Raw genomic sequence first — 14,534 nt, 5'->3', positions numbered from 1 at the left:
TCTAAATCCCACCACCTTACAGAAACTGCTTTCACAAAAGATAACCCATAATCTCAAGTGCTGAATTAGATGGACTCTTCTCAGTCCTCATCTTCCTTGACCCTTCTGTAACTTCTGGTACAGTCTACTCCTTACTTTGACTTCTGTGATACTTCTCTCTCCTACCTCCCTTCTCATTCTCCTTGACAGAACACTTAGCTCCCATTCTAACTATGAATATTCCTTGAACCCTTCTCCACCACATTCACCCTTGACTTGTTCATCAGTTCCCATGGCTGCAATTATCTCCATGAGAATAACTACCAGTTTGACATATCTAACCCTGATCTCTCCCCTGAAGTCAAAGCCCCATGTATTCAACTACCTAGTAAACACTTCCACCTGGATATTCCATTGGCATATTGAGCTCAACAAGTACAAAATAAAACTCCTCTCCTGCTCAGTCCCTCCTCCTTTTCCCAACTCTGTTTCCACTGAAGGTACCAACTTTCTCCCAATCACACAAGTTGGTTACTCCAGTCTCACTTAAGCTCTTTCTTTTCTCTCATAGATTCCATATCCTATAGTTGCCAAGCCTACCCTGACAGTGTCCATGCCCCCCCTTCCCCACCCAGACTTTTCATTTGTCGCCAGTTCACGTCTTCACTTCTCTTTCCGTCACCTTATCACCTACTGTTGAAAAGGTCCCTTAATTGGTCTTTCTCCTCTCTATTATAACTTTCATGCAGCAACCAAAATCTTCCTAAGGCACAAGTTTGTTCCCTTGCTCAAAAGCTTCCAAATATCCCCTACTGCCTTGAGGATAAAACACAAACTCCTCAGGCAGGCATTTACGGTGTCTACCATAGGGCGCCCCCACCATTAAGGCTCTAACTTAACTTTCTAGCCTTATTTCACATCCATCTTCTTCATGCACACCATATTCCAGTCCAACTTAATTGCTAGCTATTACCCAGACGTGGCATACTATCTCCTGCCAAGAAGTAACTGGTAGCACAGGAGTAGGAGTAGTGGGCCTGGAGTCAGGAAGACCAGAGTTCAAACCTAGCCTTAGACCCTTACTAGCTGTGTGAGCAAGTCACTTGTTTGCCTCAGTTTCCTCAACCTCTCAGGGTAATTGTGAGAAATAAATGAGATATTTGTGAAAAACACTTAGTATGGTACCTGGCACACAGCTGGTGCTATAGGAATGCTTATTCCCTCTGCTCTCCTCCACATTCATTTGAACAGGTTGCCCCCTATCCCTGGAACGTAATCCCTTCTTCAATCTTCCCTGTCAGGCACTGCTGCTCCTCAGCTCTTCAATGACCCCATTCCAAGTGCTCCCTCCCCCTCCTGAAATCACCTTGGATTATGCTTATCTGCACATGTTCTTACATCCCTTACTAGAACACATGTTGTTTGAGTGCCAACTTTTCTGTATTTGTATCCTCTAGAATGCCGCCTCGCATATATAGACACTGAAGGTCTGTTAAATTGGACATCCCCTTGACAACTGGTCAAAAAAGACTTCCGATGATAGAAACTTATCATTTCCTAGGCTGCCTATTCCACCACTGAACAGTTCTAATTTTTCCTTAAACTGAAGCAAAATCTAGCTCCCTGCTGTAGAAAAAGTGGAGCACTAATGCATGTTCATGGAACATGATTCAACCATTCTGGAAAGCAATCTGGAATTATGCCAAAAGAGTTATAAGACTGTGTATGCCCTTTGACCCAGTAATGCCACTATTGGGTCTGTTTCCCAAAATGATCAGGGGGAAAAAAAAGAACCTACATTTTCTAAAATATATATAGCAGCTCTCTTTGTGTTAGTAAAGAGCTGGAAATTGAAGGGATACCCCTCAACTGGGGAATGTATGAACAAGTTGTAGTACGTGATTATGAAAGAATACTACTACGCTGTGAGAAATGATGAGCAGGTTGATTTTAGAAAAACATGGAAAGACTTGCATGAAATAATGAACAGGGAAATGAGCAGAACCAAGAAAACGTTGTATACAGTAACAGCAATATTGTTCAAAGAAGAACTAGTAAATGACTAAGTTATCCTGAGTATTATACTCAATTCGACTATAAATTCGACCTATGAAGGGAAGATGCTATCTACCTCTAGAGAGAGAACTGATTAAGAGAAGTAGGCATATTATGGTTTTACATACATACATATATGTATATTTATATATGTATATTGATTTGTTCATCTGGTACAAATGGTGACCTCCTCTAATGGAGGGTGGGAGACAGTTCATATCTTATAACAAAAAAAATAAAATAAAAAGGGGCAGCTACGTAGTGCAGTGAATAGAGCACCAGCCCTGGAGTCAGGGGGACCTGAGTTCAAATCTGGACTCAGACATTTAACACTTAATAGCTGTGTGACCTTGGACAAGTCACTTAACCTCAATTGCCCTGCCTTCCCCCCCGCCCCAAAAAGACCAAAAAAAAAAAATATCCTTCTTTTTCTCTAGAGCCACGTAGAACAAGTCTAAACTGTCACTGTCCTAACTCTTCAGATATTTAAAAACAGTGATTATGCCCTCACACTCCTTTTTCCTATTCCTTCAACAAGTTCCTTGGCTTGATACTACCATGCCCTTGCTCACAATGTCACTTGTGCCTGGACTAATGACTTCCTGTTTCATTCATCCTATCTAGCCTCAAAGCCCTGCCCAGGTATCATGGCCCCCATACATCCTCCTTGATTATCTCCCCTCCCCTAGAACTCAGGGGAGTAATCAGTTCTTTTTTGTGATTCTACAGAAACTTTAAACTTTTCCCATAGCATGTTTCCTGCCCTACCTATGAACCATTAGATTTGGAGCTCCCTGGAGTCTTCCTATATAGGAGTGAATAGACTGACAAATGTGTGTTTGTAGAGGGAAGACAGCATATATTTGGGGAAAATGGGAACTGAGATCCTAGTAGGGTATGAAACACTAAGACGAAGTTGATGAGTATTTGAAATAGAATGAGGAACTGAATAGACTGAAGAACAAATGTTAGAAAGGAGACATTGAAAAAGACATGGGAGGGGCGGCTAGGTGGCGCAGTGAACAGAGCACTAGCCCTGGAGTCAGGAGGACCTGAGTTCGGATATGGCTTCAGACACTTAACACAAAAAGTAGCCATGTGACCTTGGGCAAGTCATTTAACCCCAACTGCCCTCCAAAAAAAAGACATGGGTTGGGGGTATTTACATTGCCAATGTAAATAATTTTGGGTATTCCAGACTACCATCCAAACAGACACCTTCTTGCTAAAGAGATCAGATACAGGGGGTATTTTACTCCCCCTACCCCTTAGTAATAAGGGAAGAACAAGGACTGCCAAAACAGGTAGGTAAACTGGGCAGGAAGCCATATGGAAAATGTGAAGGGAGTATTCATAGGCTTATTTGGAAAGGGGTGTAACAGGCCCAGCACAGAACAAAGGAGGTCCATATTCTATGACACCTAAACTCTTCAGTCTACAGGGCTTTCCCCTGATCAGCAAGCAGTGATTGCTTAGAGAATGCCAGTAGCAGGCTAGTTTGATAAATGACTAAAATAGCCATTCAGGATTATATAACAACAGGAGAAAAACCCAGGGTGAAGGTTTCTGATCTGGTTAGTTAAGCAGAGAGAGGGCAGAAGGGACTAACGGCTAGAGCTTTTGATAACAAGGGTCCAAAAACAGGTAGGTATGCTCTGATTGAAGGTAAGGAGCCTCTGAAAAGGAAAAAGACATACAGATATGTTTTGGGGAGAAAACAGAATACCCCACTCCACCCCCAGACACATCTGAATGGAGTAGATGTATGCAACAGGAATGAGGAGAGACACTCACCGTAGCCAGACGTTTCTCCACTTGGAAGGCAGCTAATGCAAACCCATTGGCTACTGAAAAGAGAAATGGAATAGCCATGGAAATTACTGAAGCTTCATCATGAATGCCCCTGGGAGGGAGGGACTGAGCCTATTAGGATATCTACTCCAATCTTTCCTAGAGGCCTGGCCTGGGCTCCCTGAAGTGGCTTCAGGGTCCTATACCAAGACTGCCCTTCCTCCCCATTCCATATATCATATCACCCAACTCAAGCTCACCTATAATGAGGCACAAGGAGGGCCAGCTGTAGGGATCCTTCAGGAACAACGACACCACCTGGATTGGGTCCACTAGAATGCCGTACCTGAGGGTAGGAACCTAGGGCATTGGGGGCTAGGGCATTGGGGTAGGGGCCTCCGGACTTTGGTGCCAAGAAGCTGAAACCTGAGCTGCAATAAAGCCCTACTGCCACAAGGGGGCACCGGCATTCCAGCCTCATGTATCCAGCCAGTCTAGGCTAAGCAGGTTGGGTTAAGGGTCCTGACACAGGGAGGAAGGGAAGGGGGAAGGAATGAGGGGAGAGGAAGTAAGAGTCGGGGTGACCCTTTACCCCTCTCCAGTTAGGGGTACAGGGAAGGTCACAATTAAAAGCACTCACTTGATGATGTTTTCCAAAAATAATCTAGCATTGCTCAAGATCTGCAAGAGAGGAGGAAAAGGGGAGGAGAGACACATAAGTCCTTAGCCCAAGGTACTGCAGAGCCCTGCCAGGCTCATCTGCCTCCTCTAGCCACCCACCAAGCCCAGGGGACAGGCAGCAAGGTGGCACACTGGATAAGGCCCTGGGCCTGGAGTTAGGAAAATACCCAGCCTCAGCCATTAACCCGGGATCTTGGGCAAGTTATTTAAGCTCTGTTTACCTCAGTTTCCTAAGCTGTAAAATAGGAATCATAGCGCCTCCCTCCCAGGGTTGAGTGCAGACCTAATTAAGATAATACTTGCAGAAAGTTTAGCACAGTGCCTGGCACATAGCAGGCTCTGCTCTATTATAAATGACAGCCATTATCAGCCAGGCTGAGGTTCCAATCCACAGAATGAATCTAGTTCAGAGGCTCAGGCCATCTGTCCCTCTTCTCCCCACAAATCCAAGGCAGGTAGAAGCCATTTTCCCCACCAAATAGAGAGACTGATGTACATAGGCCTCTGGGAGGAAAGAAGGCATGAGAAGTAACCCCCTGTAACCCCAGCCTTGGGGAGGATCTCAGGAGACCTGCTGTGTTGCAATGGTCTGGAAAATAAAGAGTCAGCCCCTACCCTCAGGGAACCCTAGAGTCACAGACTCAAACCCAAGCTTCAGGACAAACCGGGACTGATTCTCTTCTCCATCTCTCCCTATAATTTGCCAACATAATTTGTAGCTGCTTCTTCTGCCTAATTGGGTCCTGGTTCGGATACTGACCCTCTCCTAAGCTCAGGGAACAGACAAAGCACCACCAACAGCTAAGTCTAACAACCTTCTTTTCCTACTGCCTCTAGGGTGCAAATTCTGCTGACTCCTCAGGCCCTTTGTAAGCATAGGGCCTTGCTACTTCTTGCCTTCCCTGAGGCTTCGACAAAGGGTAGAAAAGTGAGTTGCCATCTGGATTGGGAGGCTAAAGAGGGATGGGCCACTGCTAGCCTGGTGATTCTGCTATTGTAACCCATGCCTGCCAAGTCCCTTTGGTCGGGGAGTTGGGCCATGCCAAATGGCCATCTGAGTCATTCTGGTCAGTGCTCTCTGGCCCACTTTGAGGCTTGCCAGGGAACCCTAAAGAACTGTGGGTTATTCTGAAACCCCAGGCTTACTGGAGGGTAGGGGAACTGAAAGGGGTGGTCAGTCAATCTACAGGTATTTAACAAATCATTGGTGAAGTGAATAGAGCTGTAAGGTTTAGAGAATGCTGGGTGATGGAGAAGGAACAGAGTGAATAGCATAAAGGTTTGAAAGTGAACAAGAGGGGCAGCTAGGTGGCGCAGTGAATAGAGCACGGGTCCTGGAGTCTGGGGGTCCTGGAGTCTGGAGGACCTGAGTTCAAATCTGGTCTCAGACACTTGACACTAGCTGTGTCACCTTGGGCAAGTCACTTAACCCCAATTGCTTTGCCTTCCCCCCTCCAAAAAGAAAAAAAAAAGAAAGTGAACAAGAAAAAAGAGACAAGAGGACAGGAAGAAGACAGAGGAAAAGACAAGGTGTGAACAAATGGCAGAGAAGGTAGTTTGAAGCTGAGAGCTAATAAGCCAGCTAATAATGGGGTTCAGTGAAGAGAAGCCTGACCGGGCTGCACAGTCAGGTAGAGGACGCTTTGGGGTCACAGGCCTTTCTTACTTCCAACCCCAAGCTGCCTCTGCTGCCTTTCTTCCAAAAAACAGCCTGACTCTCTCCTTCTAAACTTCTATCACATCCCCACCCCAACTTAGGAGACTTCCACTGCTCCTGCCTGCCTGCCAAAGCAGTCGTGTATCTGACCTAAACAAAAGGGCCTTCAGGGGCGGCCGGTAGTACAGCGAGTAAGAGCACCGGCCCCAGTGTTGGGATTACCTGGGGATCAAATCTGGGCTCAGATACTTAGCACCACACCCAGAAATAACTGGCCGTGTAACCTTGAGGAAGTTACTTAACCCCGATTGCTTTAAAAAAAAAAAAGGGCCTTCAGCAGGTACTCATCAAGCATCTGAAGCCACCTAGTATAGGAAAAAGAGCCAACTGAGGCTGAGTCTGAGGAAGACTCGGGCTCCTGGCTCTGCCCCTCACTGCCCAAGCAGCCTCAGACAAGCTGCTTCCCCCCCCAAGCCTCCTTCCCACGCTGGACTTGAGGATCTCTAAGGGCACTGCCATCTATAAATCACCTTTCAAGGCTCTCTGTGAAGTGATCAACTACATAGCAGTTCTTATCACCCACTGTTCCTCAATACCCCCCCCACCCACGCACCTTTTCCTATTCCAACTCAGCAGATCCCTTTACTATCATTACACTAAAATAGTCTCCTTCACCAATTTTTAAAGCCCACCTCAGATCTCTAGCATCACTGCTTTCCCCAACCCTGCTCCCTGTTAGGCTCTCCAAACCACCCCAGCTCCCAGAGCACTCTCCCTCTGTCCTCACACCACCTTAACTGTCCAGTGTCTTGTAGTATTCTCATCTCCCCAGTTGTACTCCTAAAAGGGAAGGGTCTCCAGACAAAGCTGGGCCCACAATAAACTCTCAATAAACATTTGGTGGCTGACTAACTGATCTTCCTATGATTCTTGCCTCCTCAACCTTAAAGTCTGGCATTTGTGCTTGCCACTGGTCCAGGCCTCAGTAAGTGTCAAGGACCCTTCAGGAAAGAAGTATCCCAGCCCAGGCCTGTTTCCTCTCCTAAATAGGGCTCTGCCAGGTTAACCCTGCTTCTCTTCCTAGCACAGACCCTGAAGAAGAGGAATGGCCTCTAAACAAACAAGAGGCAGATCCTAGAGGCCAGACAGAGCACCAGTTCTTCCTTGAAAGTGATTGTTTCTTGACAATCTTTTATCTTCCTTCAGCATGAAGCTTGGATGCCACCTCTTTCTTATAGCTATTTTTAATTTCCCTAGCTCCATCCCACTTACCCCCAACTAACCCCTGCTCCCCTTCTCTCCTCAAATGTTCCTGAGGCATTGCCAGATCTCTTCACCCCTCCCTACCTGGCCTTACCCTTTCTGTGTATATGCCACACTTCCTTTAGAATAGAACATACGGCCCTGGAGAGCAAAGGTTTTTGTTTTCATGCTTATATCCCAAGCGCCCTGTAGCATGCCTTGTACACAGAAGTTTCAGAAAGGTTTGCAGAATTGAATTTACTGCTCAATTTTTTTCCAGTCAGGGCTATATCTACTAATGAGAGGCCCACTGTCTGACAATGCAGGGAGCAAGGGAAAGCCCTTAGAACTCCAGACCCTCAAGAGGTCAGAGACCTCTAAAGGCAGGAGACATATGGCTCTGTTCCCAGAGATGGGAGGCCACTGTGATGAAGAGGGAGAACAGCTGGTTGACAGTTGCCTGACAGACTGGACCTAGAAGTCCTATTTGCCTGCCCATTTGTGAGGGGGGAAAATGCTGAGCTCTATTTGGCTGCCCATTTGTGAGGGGGGGAAATGCCTAGCTCTCTTTGGCTGCCCGACAGAGGCCTCAGCCTGACCACCAAAGGCACAATCTGGATACAGTCATTTCTACACTTTCAGGCAGCCAGCTGAGTTCTCTCCTTAAGCAGTAAGAACAGAGTTCACACTCAGTTACTTAATAAACCTTTTCTACCCAGATCTGTTCCTGTAAGCACTGATTTGTCAATCTCTAAGTGACAGCTTTTGGAAACATCATAAACATGAGTAATGATGAAACTTTTAAAAGCCCAACTCAAATACCTCTTCCTATGAAGCCTTTCCTGATCTCCTTGCCTAATTCAATTCAATGAACATTTATTAAGTATCTACAATGCATATTATGAATAGTATGATATAGTGAAACAAGAAATTCTGAGAAATTCAGAGTAAGAAAAGACCTGGGGGCGGCCAGGTAGCACAGCGAGTAAGAGCACGGCTCCAGTGTTGAGAAGACCTGGAGATCGAATCCCAGGCTCAGACACTTAGCACCCACCCAGAAACACCTGGCCGTGTAACCTTGAGCAAGTTACTTAACCCCAATTGCTTAGGGGCGGCCAGGTGGCTCAGCAAGAGCACCAGCTCCAGTGTTGGGACGACCTGGAGATCGAATCCTGGGCTCGGACACTCAGCACCACACCCAGAAATAACTGGCCTTGTAACCTTGAGCAAGTTACTTAACCCCGATTGCTTAATAAAAAAAAAAAAAAAAAGACCTGGATTTGATTCCTGTCTTAGACACTGATTAGCTGTATAACTGCAGGACATATTACTTTATTTGTCTGAGCCTCAGTTTCCTCATCTGTAAAACAGGAAAACTACTTTCAGTACCCTACAGGATCTTTAAGTGGCTCAAATTAGATGATATATAAGCCACTTTAAGTATTATATACATTTCAACTCTTATCAATCATATAGGTGCTGATCTCAAGGAGTTTACAAGCATTAGATTAAATATCATTAGAAGTACTTCTCCTGCATGGCCCAACCCACACTACAGCACTTTGGACTACTTGCCTTGGCTTATCACACTCTAACTGAATTCCATTTGTCTTTTCTCTATAATAAAAACCAAACTTTTTGAGACTGGGAACTAAAGCAAACTCTGTAATGCTCAAAGGAATGTTTAACAAACGCTTAACTGTTAGCCTTTTATGTTAAATCACTTCAGTAGTATGATCATAGCATCTCCTATGTTTCAAGACCATATGCCTTCTCTCTTCTCCCTCTCCCTGCTACCCTCCTCCCTCTGCTCTATCTCTTTCTCTCCTTCCTTTTCTCCCCTTCCTCTTTTCTCTCTCCCTATTCTCTGTTATTATCCTTATACAAATAACTCCCAAATCTACATATATATATATATATATATTGAGCCCTAATTTCTTTCTTCAATTTTAGTCCCTCATCAATTGTCTGTTGGACATATCCACTGGAGTATTTTGGAGGAATCTCAAATTTTAGGTTATAAGGACTAGAAAAGCCCTTAGGAATCGTGAGGTAGTCAACCCAAAGGTCCTTTTACTTACATTTACTACAAGGGGTCCACGGCCAGTCAAGTATTTTATCAATGTATAGTACAACTACCACCATTTGGAGGTCTCTGAAGTTTGACATTAAAATGTGATGTTCACAACTGAAAAGGTTCGGAGGCACTGATCCATTCCAGTGTGCTTATTTGACAGATGAGGAAACAGTGGTAGAAAACCAAAATGATTTGCTCAAGTGTACACGGGCCTGAACATCACTATTTCACCACTGACTCTTTTCTGAGTCCTCAGTCACGTGCCTGGAGCATAGCCACTAGCCAACTGCTACGGTTGTTTGCACAGTTTCTAGGTGAAGTTCAGCTACTACCTTGTCTCGGAGCCTGCCTCAGGCAGGCCTGAATCTTCTAGGTTCAAGCATAAAGAAACTTCCTTTCCTTGGTTCAAGGTCCTCTAGAATCTCCCATTAACTTCCTCCAATTTTTAGTTGTCCTACAGGAGCTAAGATAAATAGACCTGCTCTGAGCCAAAGAACACCCACACCTTTCCTACCCCAGGTTCCCACAGCTCTCCTTTTTCCTCTATAAGCTTTAGATGACTCATCTGCTCAAATTCCCCCTGAAAGATATTTTCCAGAATTTCATCTTACACCTATACAAAATCAAGCACTATAGTATAGGCACAAAAAAAAAGGAAAGGTCCTTTCATCACAAAAGGATCAGCACCAGGTTACTGTCAGTAATGTGGAATAAAGAAAATCAAAAGTCAAATAATGCCCAGAGTATTGCCCCTTCTGGAGTGTCACTCTACTTCCCCACACGAATTCCAGACAGGAGTGAATCCTTGGTCCCCCTTTCATATCTCTGTGCACATGATAAACTAATGGACTTGTAACCTTTCATCATGGCCCAAGATGTACTTGGAGGAAACCAAGGCTCTCAAAAAGCTAACCACAATGGAGTGGAAGGACTGTAGTCCCTTCTTTTGCCCTGTGCCAGAGTAGGAAAAGTCAGCTCCCAAATCATCAGCTGGGAAAAAATGAGTCTCTCTAACTGAGACCTTGAATCTGGGAAGAGAAATTATTGACATTCAAGGCTGATAAATCTGTGCAAGGGCTGATGAAAAGATAGATTAGCCTGAGGGAGCCTACAATCGGGTCCAGCCTATGCCCTATAGTACCTCATCCTGATTAATATGCCCCACCCATCCCTCCCATCCCAGGCCTGACCAAGGAATAGCCCAGACCTGGGGAGTAGCATGACCTCTAACCTGCAAAGCAGTAATTCATTAACTGGTTGCTCTGTCCCCGTCTCCACACAGGACTTCAGGGCATGAGTCACTATAATCAAACATTTAATAAAAGGTTGTTTTTTTTTAATGACAGCTAGGACTAGGCTAGCCAATTCACAGGCCACAACAACCATCTTCCTGCCAACAACTTCCCAAAGCCAAGTTTCCTGATTCTAGGCCCCCACTGCCCCCAAAGGGTAGAGAGGCAAAGGGTTGGCTGCCCTGTATACCAACTGCCTAAGTATGCAAAGCAATCCTAGTGATAAAGACTATGGAGAATAGAAGATACAAGGAGAGGTGTGAAAGAGAAATATACAATTCAGGTGAGACAGTCCTTAGAGGCTCAGCTACTTTCTCCTAACCCAGGCTTGAATGCTATTTCCTCTACCCAGCACCACTCAGAGTGAGGCAAAAACAGTCCCCTCTCAGCCTACTAGGAGGCCTGCCAAGGGCCAAGCCAAAAGTCCCAAACTCCTCTGGAAAAAAGAGGTGGAGACATAAGTCTTGCCAGGATACTCAGAGAACCTTGGCCTAGTCTTCTCTCAACCTAAGCTCAGCATCGGCCTTCCATTCTCTGAGCCCCCACCATTCACTAACTGTGTTATGCTTTGAAAACACCATAAGCTGCCTTTGGGTTAGCCAAGCTTGCACTACCTAGGGCAGGACAAGAATGGGGAAGGTCATTCCTATTCTATCTCAGACTGAGACAAGGGGAAAGCTGGAACCAGATTTACTTGGCTTTATCATCAGGATGGCCAGTAGAGAGCTCTAGGCTGGTGCCCTGCCAAGAGGGACAGTTTTTCTGGGGCTGTAGCAAGCTATTTATAGGTATGCATGTAGTCAGTAAGCTCTCCTATCCACTCCTCACAAAGCCATCCCCCTCGCCCAAAGCTTCCCCTACACAAGCAAAAAAGGTGTCCCATCAAGCCCTCAGCCCCATAAGTGAGACTCCTGCCTATAGTGGGCACATTCCAATAAATAGACCTGTGGGTTACCTGAGCCAGGGAAGTGTGGAAGTGGATATTCAGAACAGCAGGCCCCAGTAGAAAGGAAATAACATAGGCCAAGGTGAGAAAGTTTTCTCTGTCCTGTCTCAGTCAAGAGCTCCTTCTAGCCTCAATATACCTCTTCCAACAAAGGCTTAGATATACTTCTCCAATTGTTTTAGTGAACCTCAACACTTCTATATATAGCTTAGGTCACAGATGACAAATTCTCTTTTTGGCCTGTCTGTCCAATGTCCTATTTGTATTTTACTTACACTACATCAGATGAGAACCTCTTGAGGATGGGGGCTATTTCTTTTTTTTTTTTTAAAGCAATTGGGGTTAAGTAACTTGCTCAAGGTTACACAGCCAGGCCAGTTTTTTTGTGTGGGTATTAAGTATCTGAGGCTGGAACCAATCCCGGGTCCTCCCAACTCCGGGGCCAGCGCTCTTACTCACTATGCCACCTAGCCGCCACTAGGGGTCTACTTCTTTATTCCTCTTTCTCCCAGCAAAGCTCTGAAGGTAGACGGAGCTCAATATCACATCTACATCCCACTTTCCTAATGACTACATGACCCCCAGCCTGGCCTGAAGAGGTATTAGACCCAAACCTCTACCTGCTGACCACAAAGTCGACCTGGACAGACACAAGATATCAGACAAGCTCACCATCCTTCTTTATCCCACTATGGAGCCAGAGAATAGGCTCCATAATAATGGAGAATAATGGCAGGAGAATAGAGCAAAGAAGCAAAGATGGCATGTATATAGGCTCATATGTAGACTAAGCAGCTGGAAGGAAGAGCAAGACACTGAAGACTTCAAGAACCAATTTATTGGGGCGGCCAGGTAGCACAGCGAGTAAGAGCACTGGCTCCAGTGTTGAGAAGACCTGGAGATCAAATTCCGGGCTCAGACACTTAGCACCCACCCAGAAACACGTGGCCATGTAATCTTGAGCAAGTTACTTAACCCCAACTGCTTAGGGGCGGCCAGGTGGCTCAGAAAGTAAGAGCACCGGCTCCAGTGTCGGGATGACCTGGATCAAATCCGGGCTCAGATACTCAGCACCACACCCAGAAATAATAACTGGCCGTGTAACCTTGAGCAAGTTACTTAACCTCGATTGCTTTGAAAAAAAAAAAAAAAGAACCAATTTATTCAACCAATGCTACGATGTGACTTGGCAGAGAAAACCAGAGTCTAGAAGATGATGGCCACTTACCAGCATCACCACACACCAATTCAAGATACCTCGGTAGTTGCTGAATCCACTAGCTGAGCTGAACAAAGATTCCTGCAACCGATGGCACCTGGTATTTGGGGGTGGGTGGGGGAATAGGAGTAGAAAAGGGAGGAATAGGAAACAGGACATTTTAGTGACAAGTCAGCAACACATGTAGTAAAAGCAGGGAACTGAGCCCTAAGTGAAAGTCCTATACCCTAGTCCAAAATGAGTTCTCCTCTCAAACTTGTTCAAGTATCATGGGATAGAAAATGCTATCCACATCCAGAAAAAGAACTATGGAGTCTGAATGCAGACCAAAGTCTACTATTTTCTTTTTTTTTCCTCCTCATTGTTTTTCCCTTTGGTTCTTATTTTTCTTTCACAACATGACTAATGTGGAAACATGTTTAATATGATTGTATATGTATAACCTATATCAGACTGCATGCCGTCTTGGGGAGGGGAAAATATTTAGAACTCAAAAACTTATAAAAAAGTGAATGTTGAAAACTGAAAATAAATCAATGAATTAATTTTTTAAAAGAGTATCATGGGAGAGGGTAGCAAAGTTTGGGGAGTCAGTCAGGCCACTCTCAGCATCTGAGCCCTCACTGTGTATAGGGGCCACCGTCAGGTACTGGGCATAGTGGTAGAAGGTACATGCCACTCCTCTCAACACAACTCCTTGACTTGCACTTCAGTGAATTCAGGCTGTAGAAAGGAATTAGAGTGAAAACAAAACAATGACCTAAGTAAGTCCTATACAAAGAACGACAGAATAAATTGACCATCTTCGGTATTTGAGAAACACAAGAACAAAGGAAAAATCAGAGTCCAAGATGGGTAATCAAGTACAAGGTAAAGGTCATCTTGCATGGGTTAAGTCCTGCAGGGACCCAAAACAGTTTGGTTTTTCACCTAAGGGTGAGGGAGGAACTGATAGTTGACGCTAGGTCCCTATTTCCCTATAGGGAGAACCCCAAATGTTCAGAAAGTTCATTTGCTACTATAGTTTCCCTAGGAGAGAGGAAGACTGGTTTTCAACTTGTCTTTTTCTGAACAGCAAAAAGAAAAGTTAATACTGGCCCTTGTGAAAAATCACCATTTCTTCACAAACCCATCTCCTGAAAAGCATACATGTAACATCAACAAAAAGCTAATAGAAGCAGACAGAAGAAGTGTCATGATGGAACTGAGAAGGAACAGTTCTTTTTTTTCCAATTAATTTTATTTTCTCTCCCTCCCATCTCCTCCCCATCAGAAAAAAACAAGCACCCCAACCCTCATAATAATCAGTTAAGCAAAAAGAATTCCCACACTGTCCATCTTCCATATTTAAAAATTATATGTTTTATCCTATATTCTGAATCAATCACTCTGTCAGGAGATGGGCAGCATGCTTTATCATTGGTCCTCTGGTCCAAAGAGTATGGACATTTTAGTTACTTTATTTGCATAGTTCCAAATTGCTTTTCAAAATGGTTGTACCATTTCATAACTCTACCAACAATTAGTGTGCTTATCATCCCACAACCTCAACATCCAACATTTCTGCCACTTTCTGTCATCTTTTTAATTTGCAG

General features: G+C 44.8%; 1 protein-coding gene across 1 annotated transcript in view; it reads right to left on the bottom strand.

The window, feature by feature from the left end:
- Positions 1 to 14,534, bottom strand: part of DGAT1 (diacylglycerol O-acyltransferase 1) — a 34,513-nt gene that overhangs the window by 6,872 nt on the left and 13,107 nt on the right. Inside the window, exons 2-5 of the mRNA XM_069097023.1 lie at positions 12,949 to 13,036; positions 4,466 to 4,506; positions 4,086 to 4,171; positions 3,829 to 3,881 (exon numbers count right to left, since the gene is read on the bottom strand). Coding sequence (XP_068953124.1) covers positions 3,829 to 3,881; positions 4,086 to 4,171; positions 4,466 to 4,506; positions 12,949 to 13,036 — 268 coding nt within the window. The remainder of the gene's footprint in view (positions 1 to 3,828; positions 3,882 to 4,085; positions 4,172 to 4,465; positions 4,507 to 12,948; positions 13,037 to 14,534) is intronic.

The sequence above is a fragment of the Petaurus breviceps genome, unplaced genomic scaffold, assembly GCF_028583685.1.
Source record: "Petaurus breviceps papuanus isolate PSGF00001 unplaced genomic scaffold, PetGlider_PUasm1.0 350, whole genome shotgun sequence".
Lineage (NCBI taxonomy): Eukaryota > Metazoa > Chordata > Mammalia > Diprotodontia > Petauridae > Petaurus > Petaurus breviceps.
Note: the sequence above shows the minus strand (reverse complement) of the source record. Positions and strands in the feature narration are given on the sequence as shown.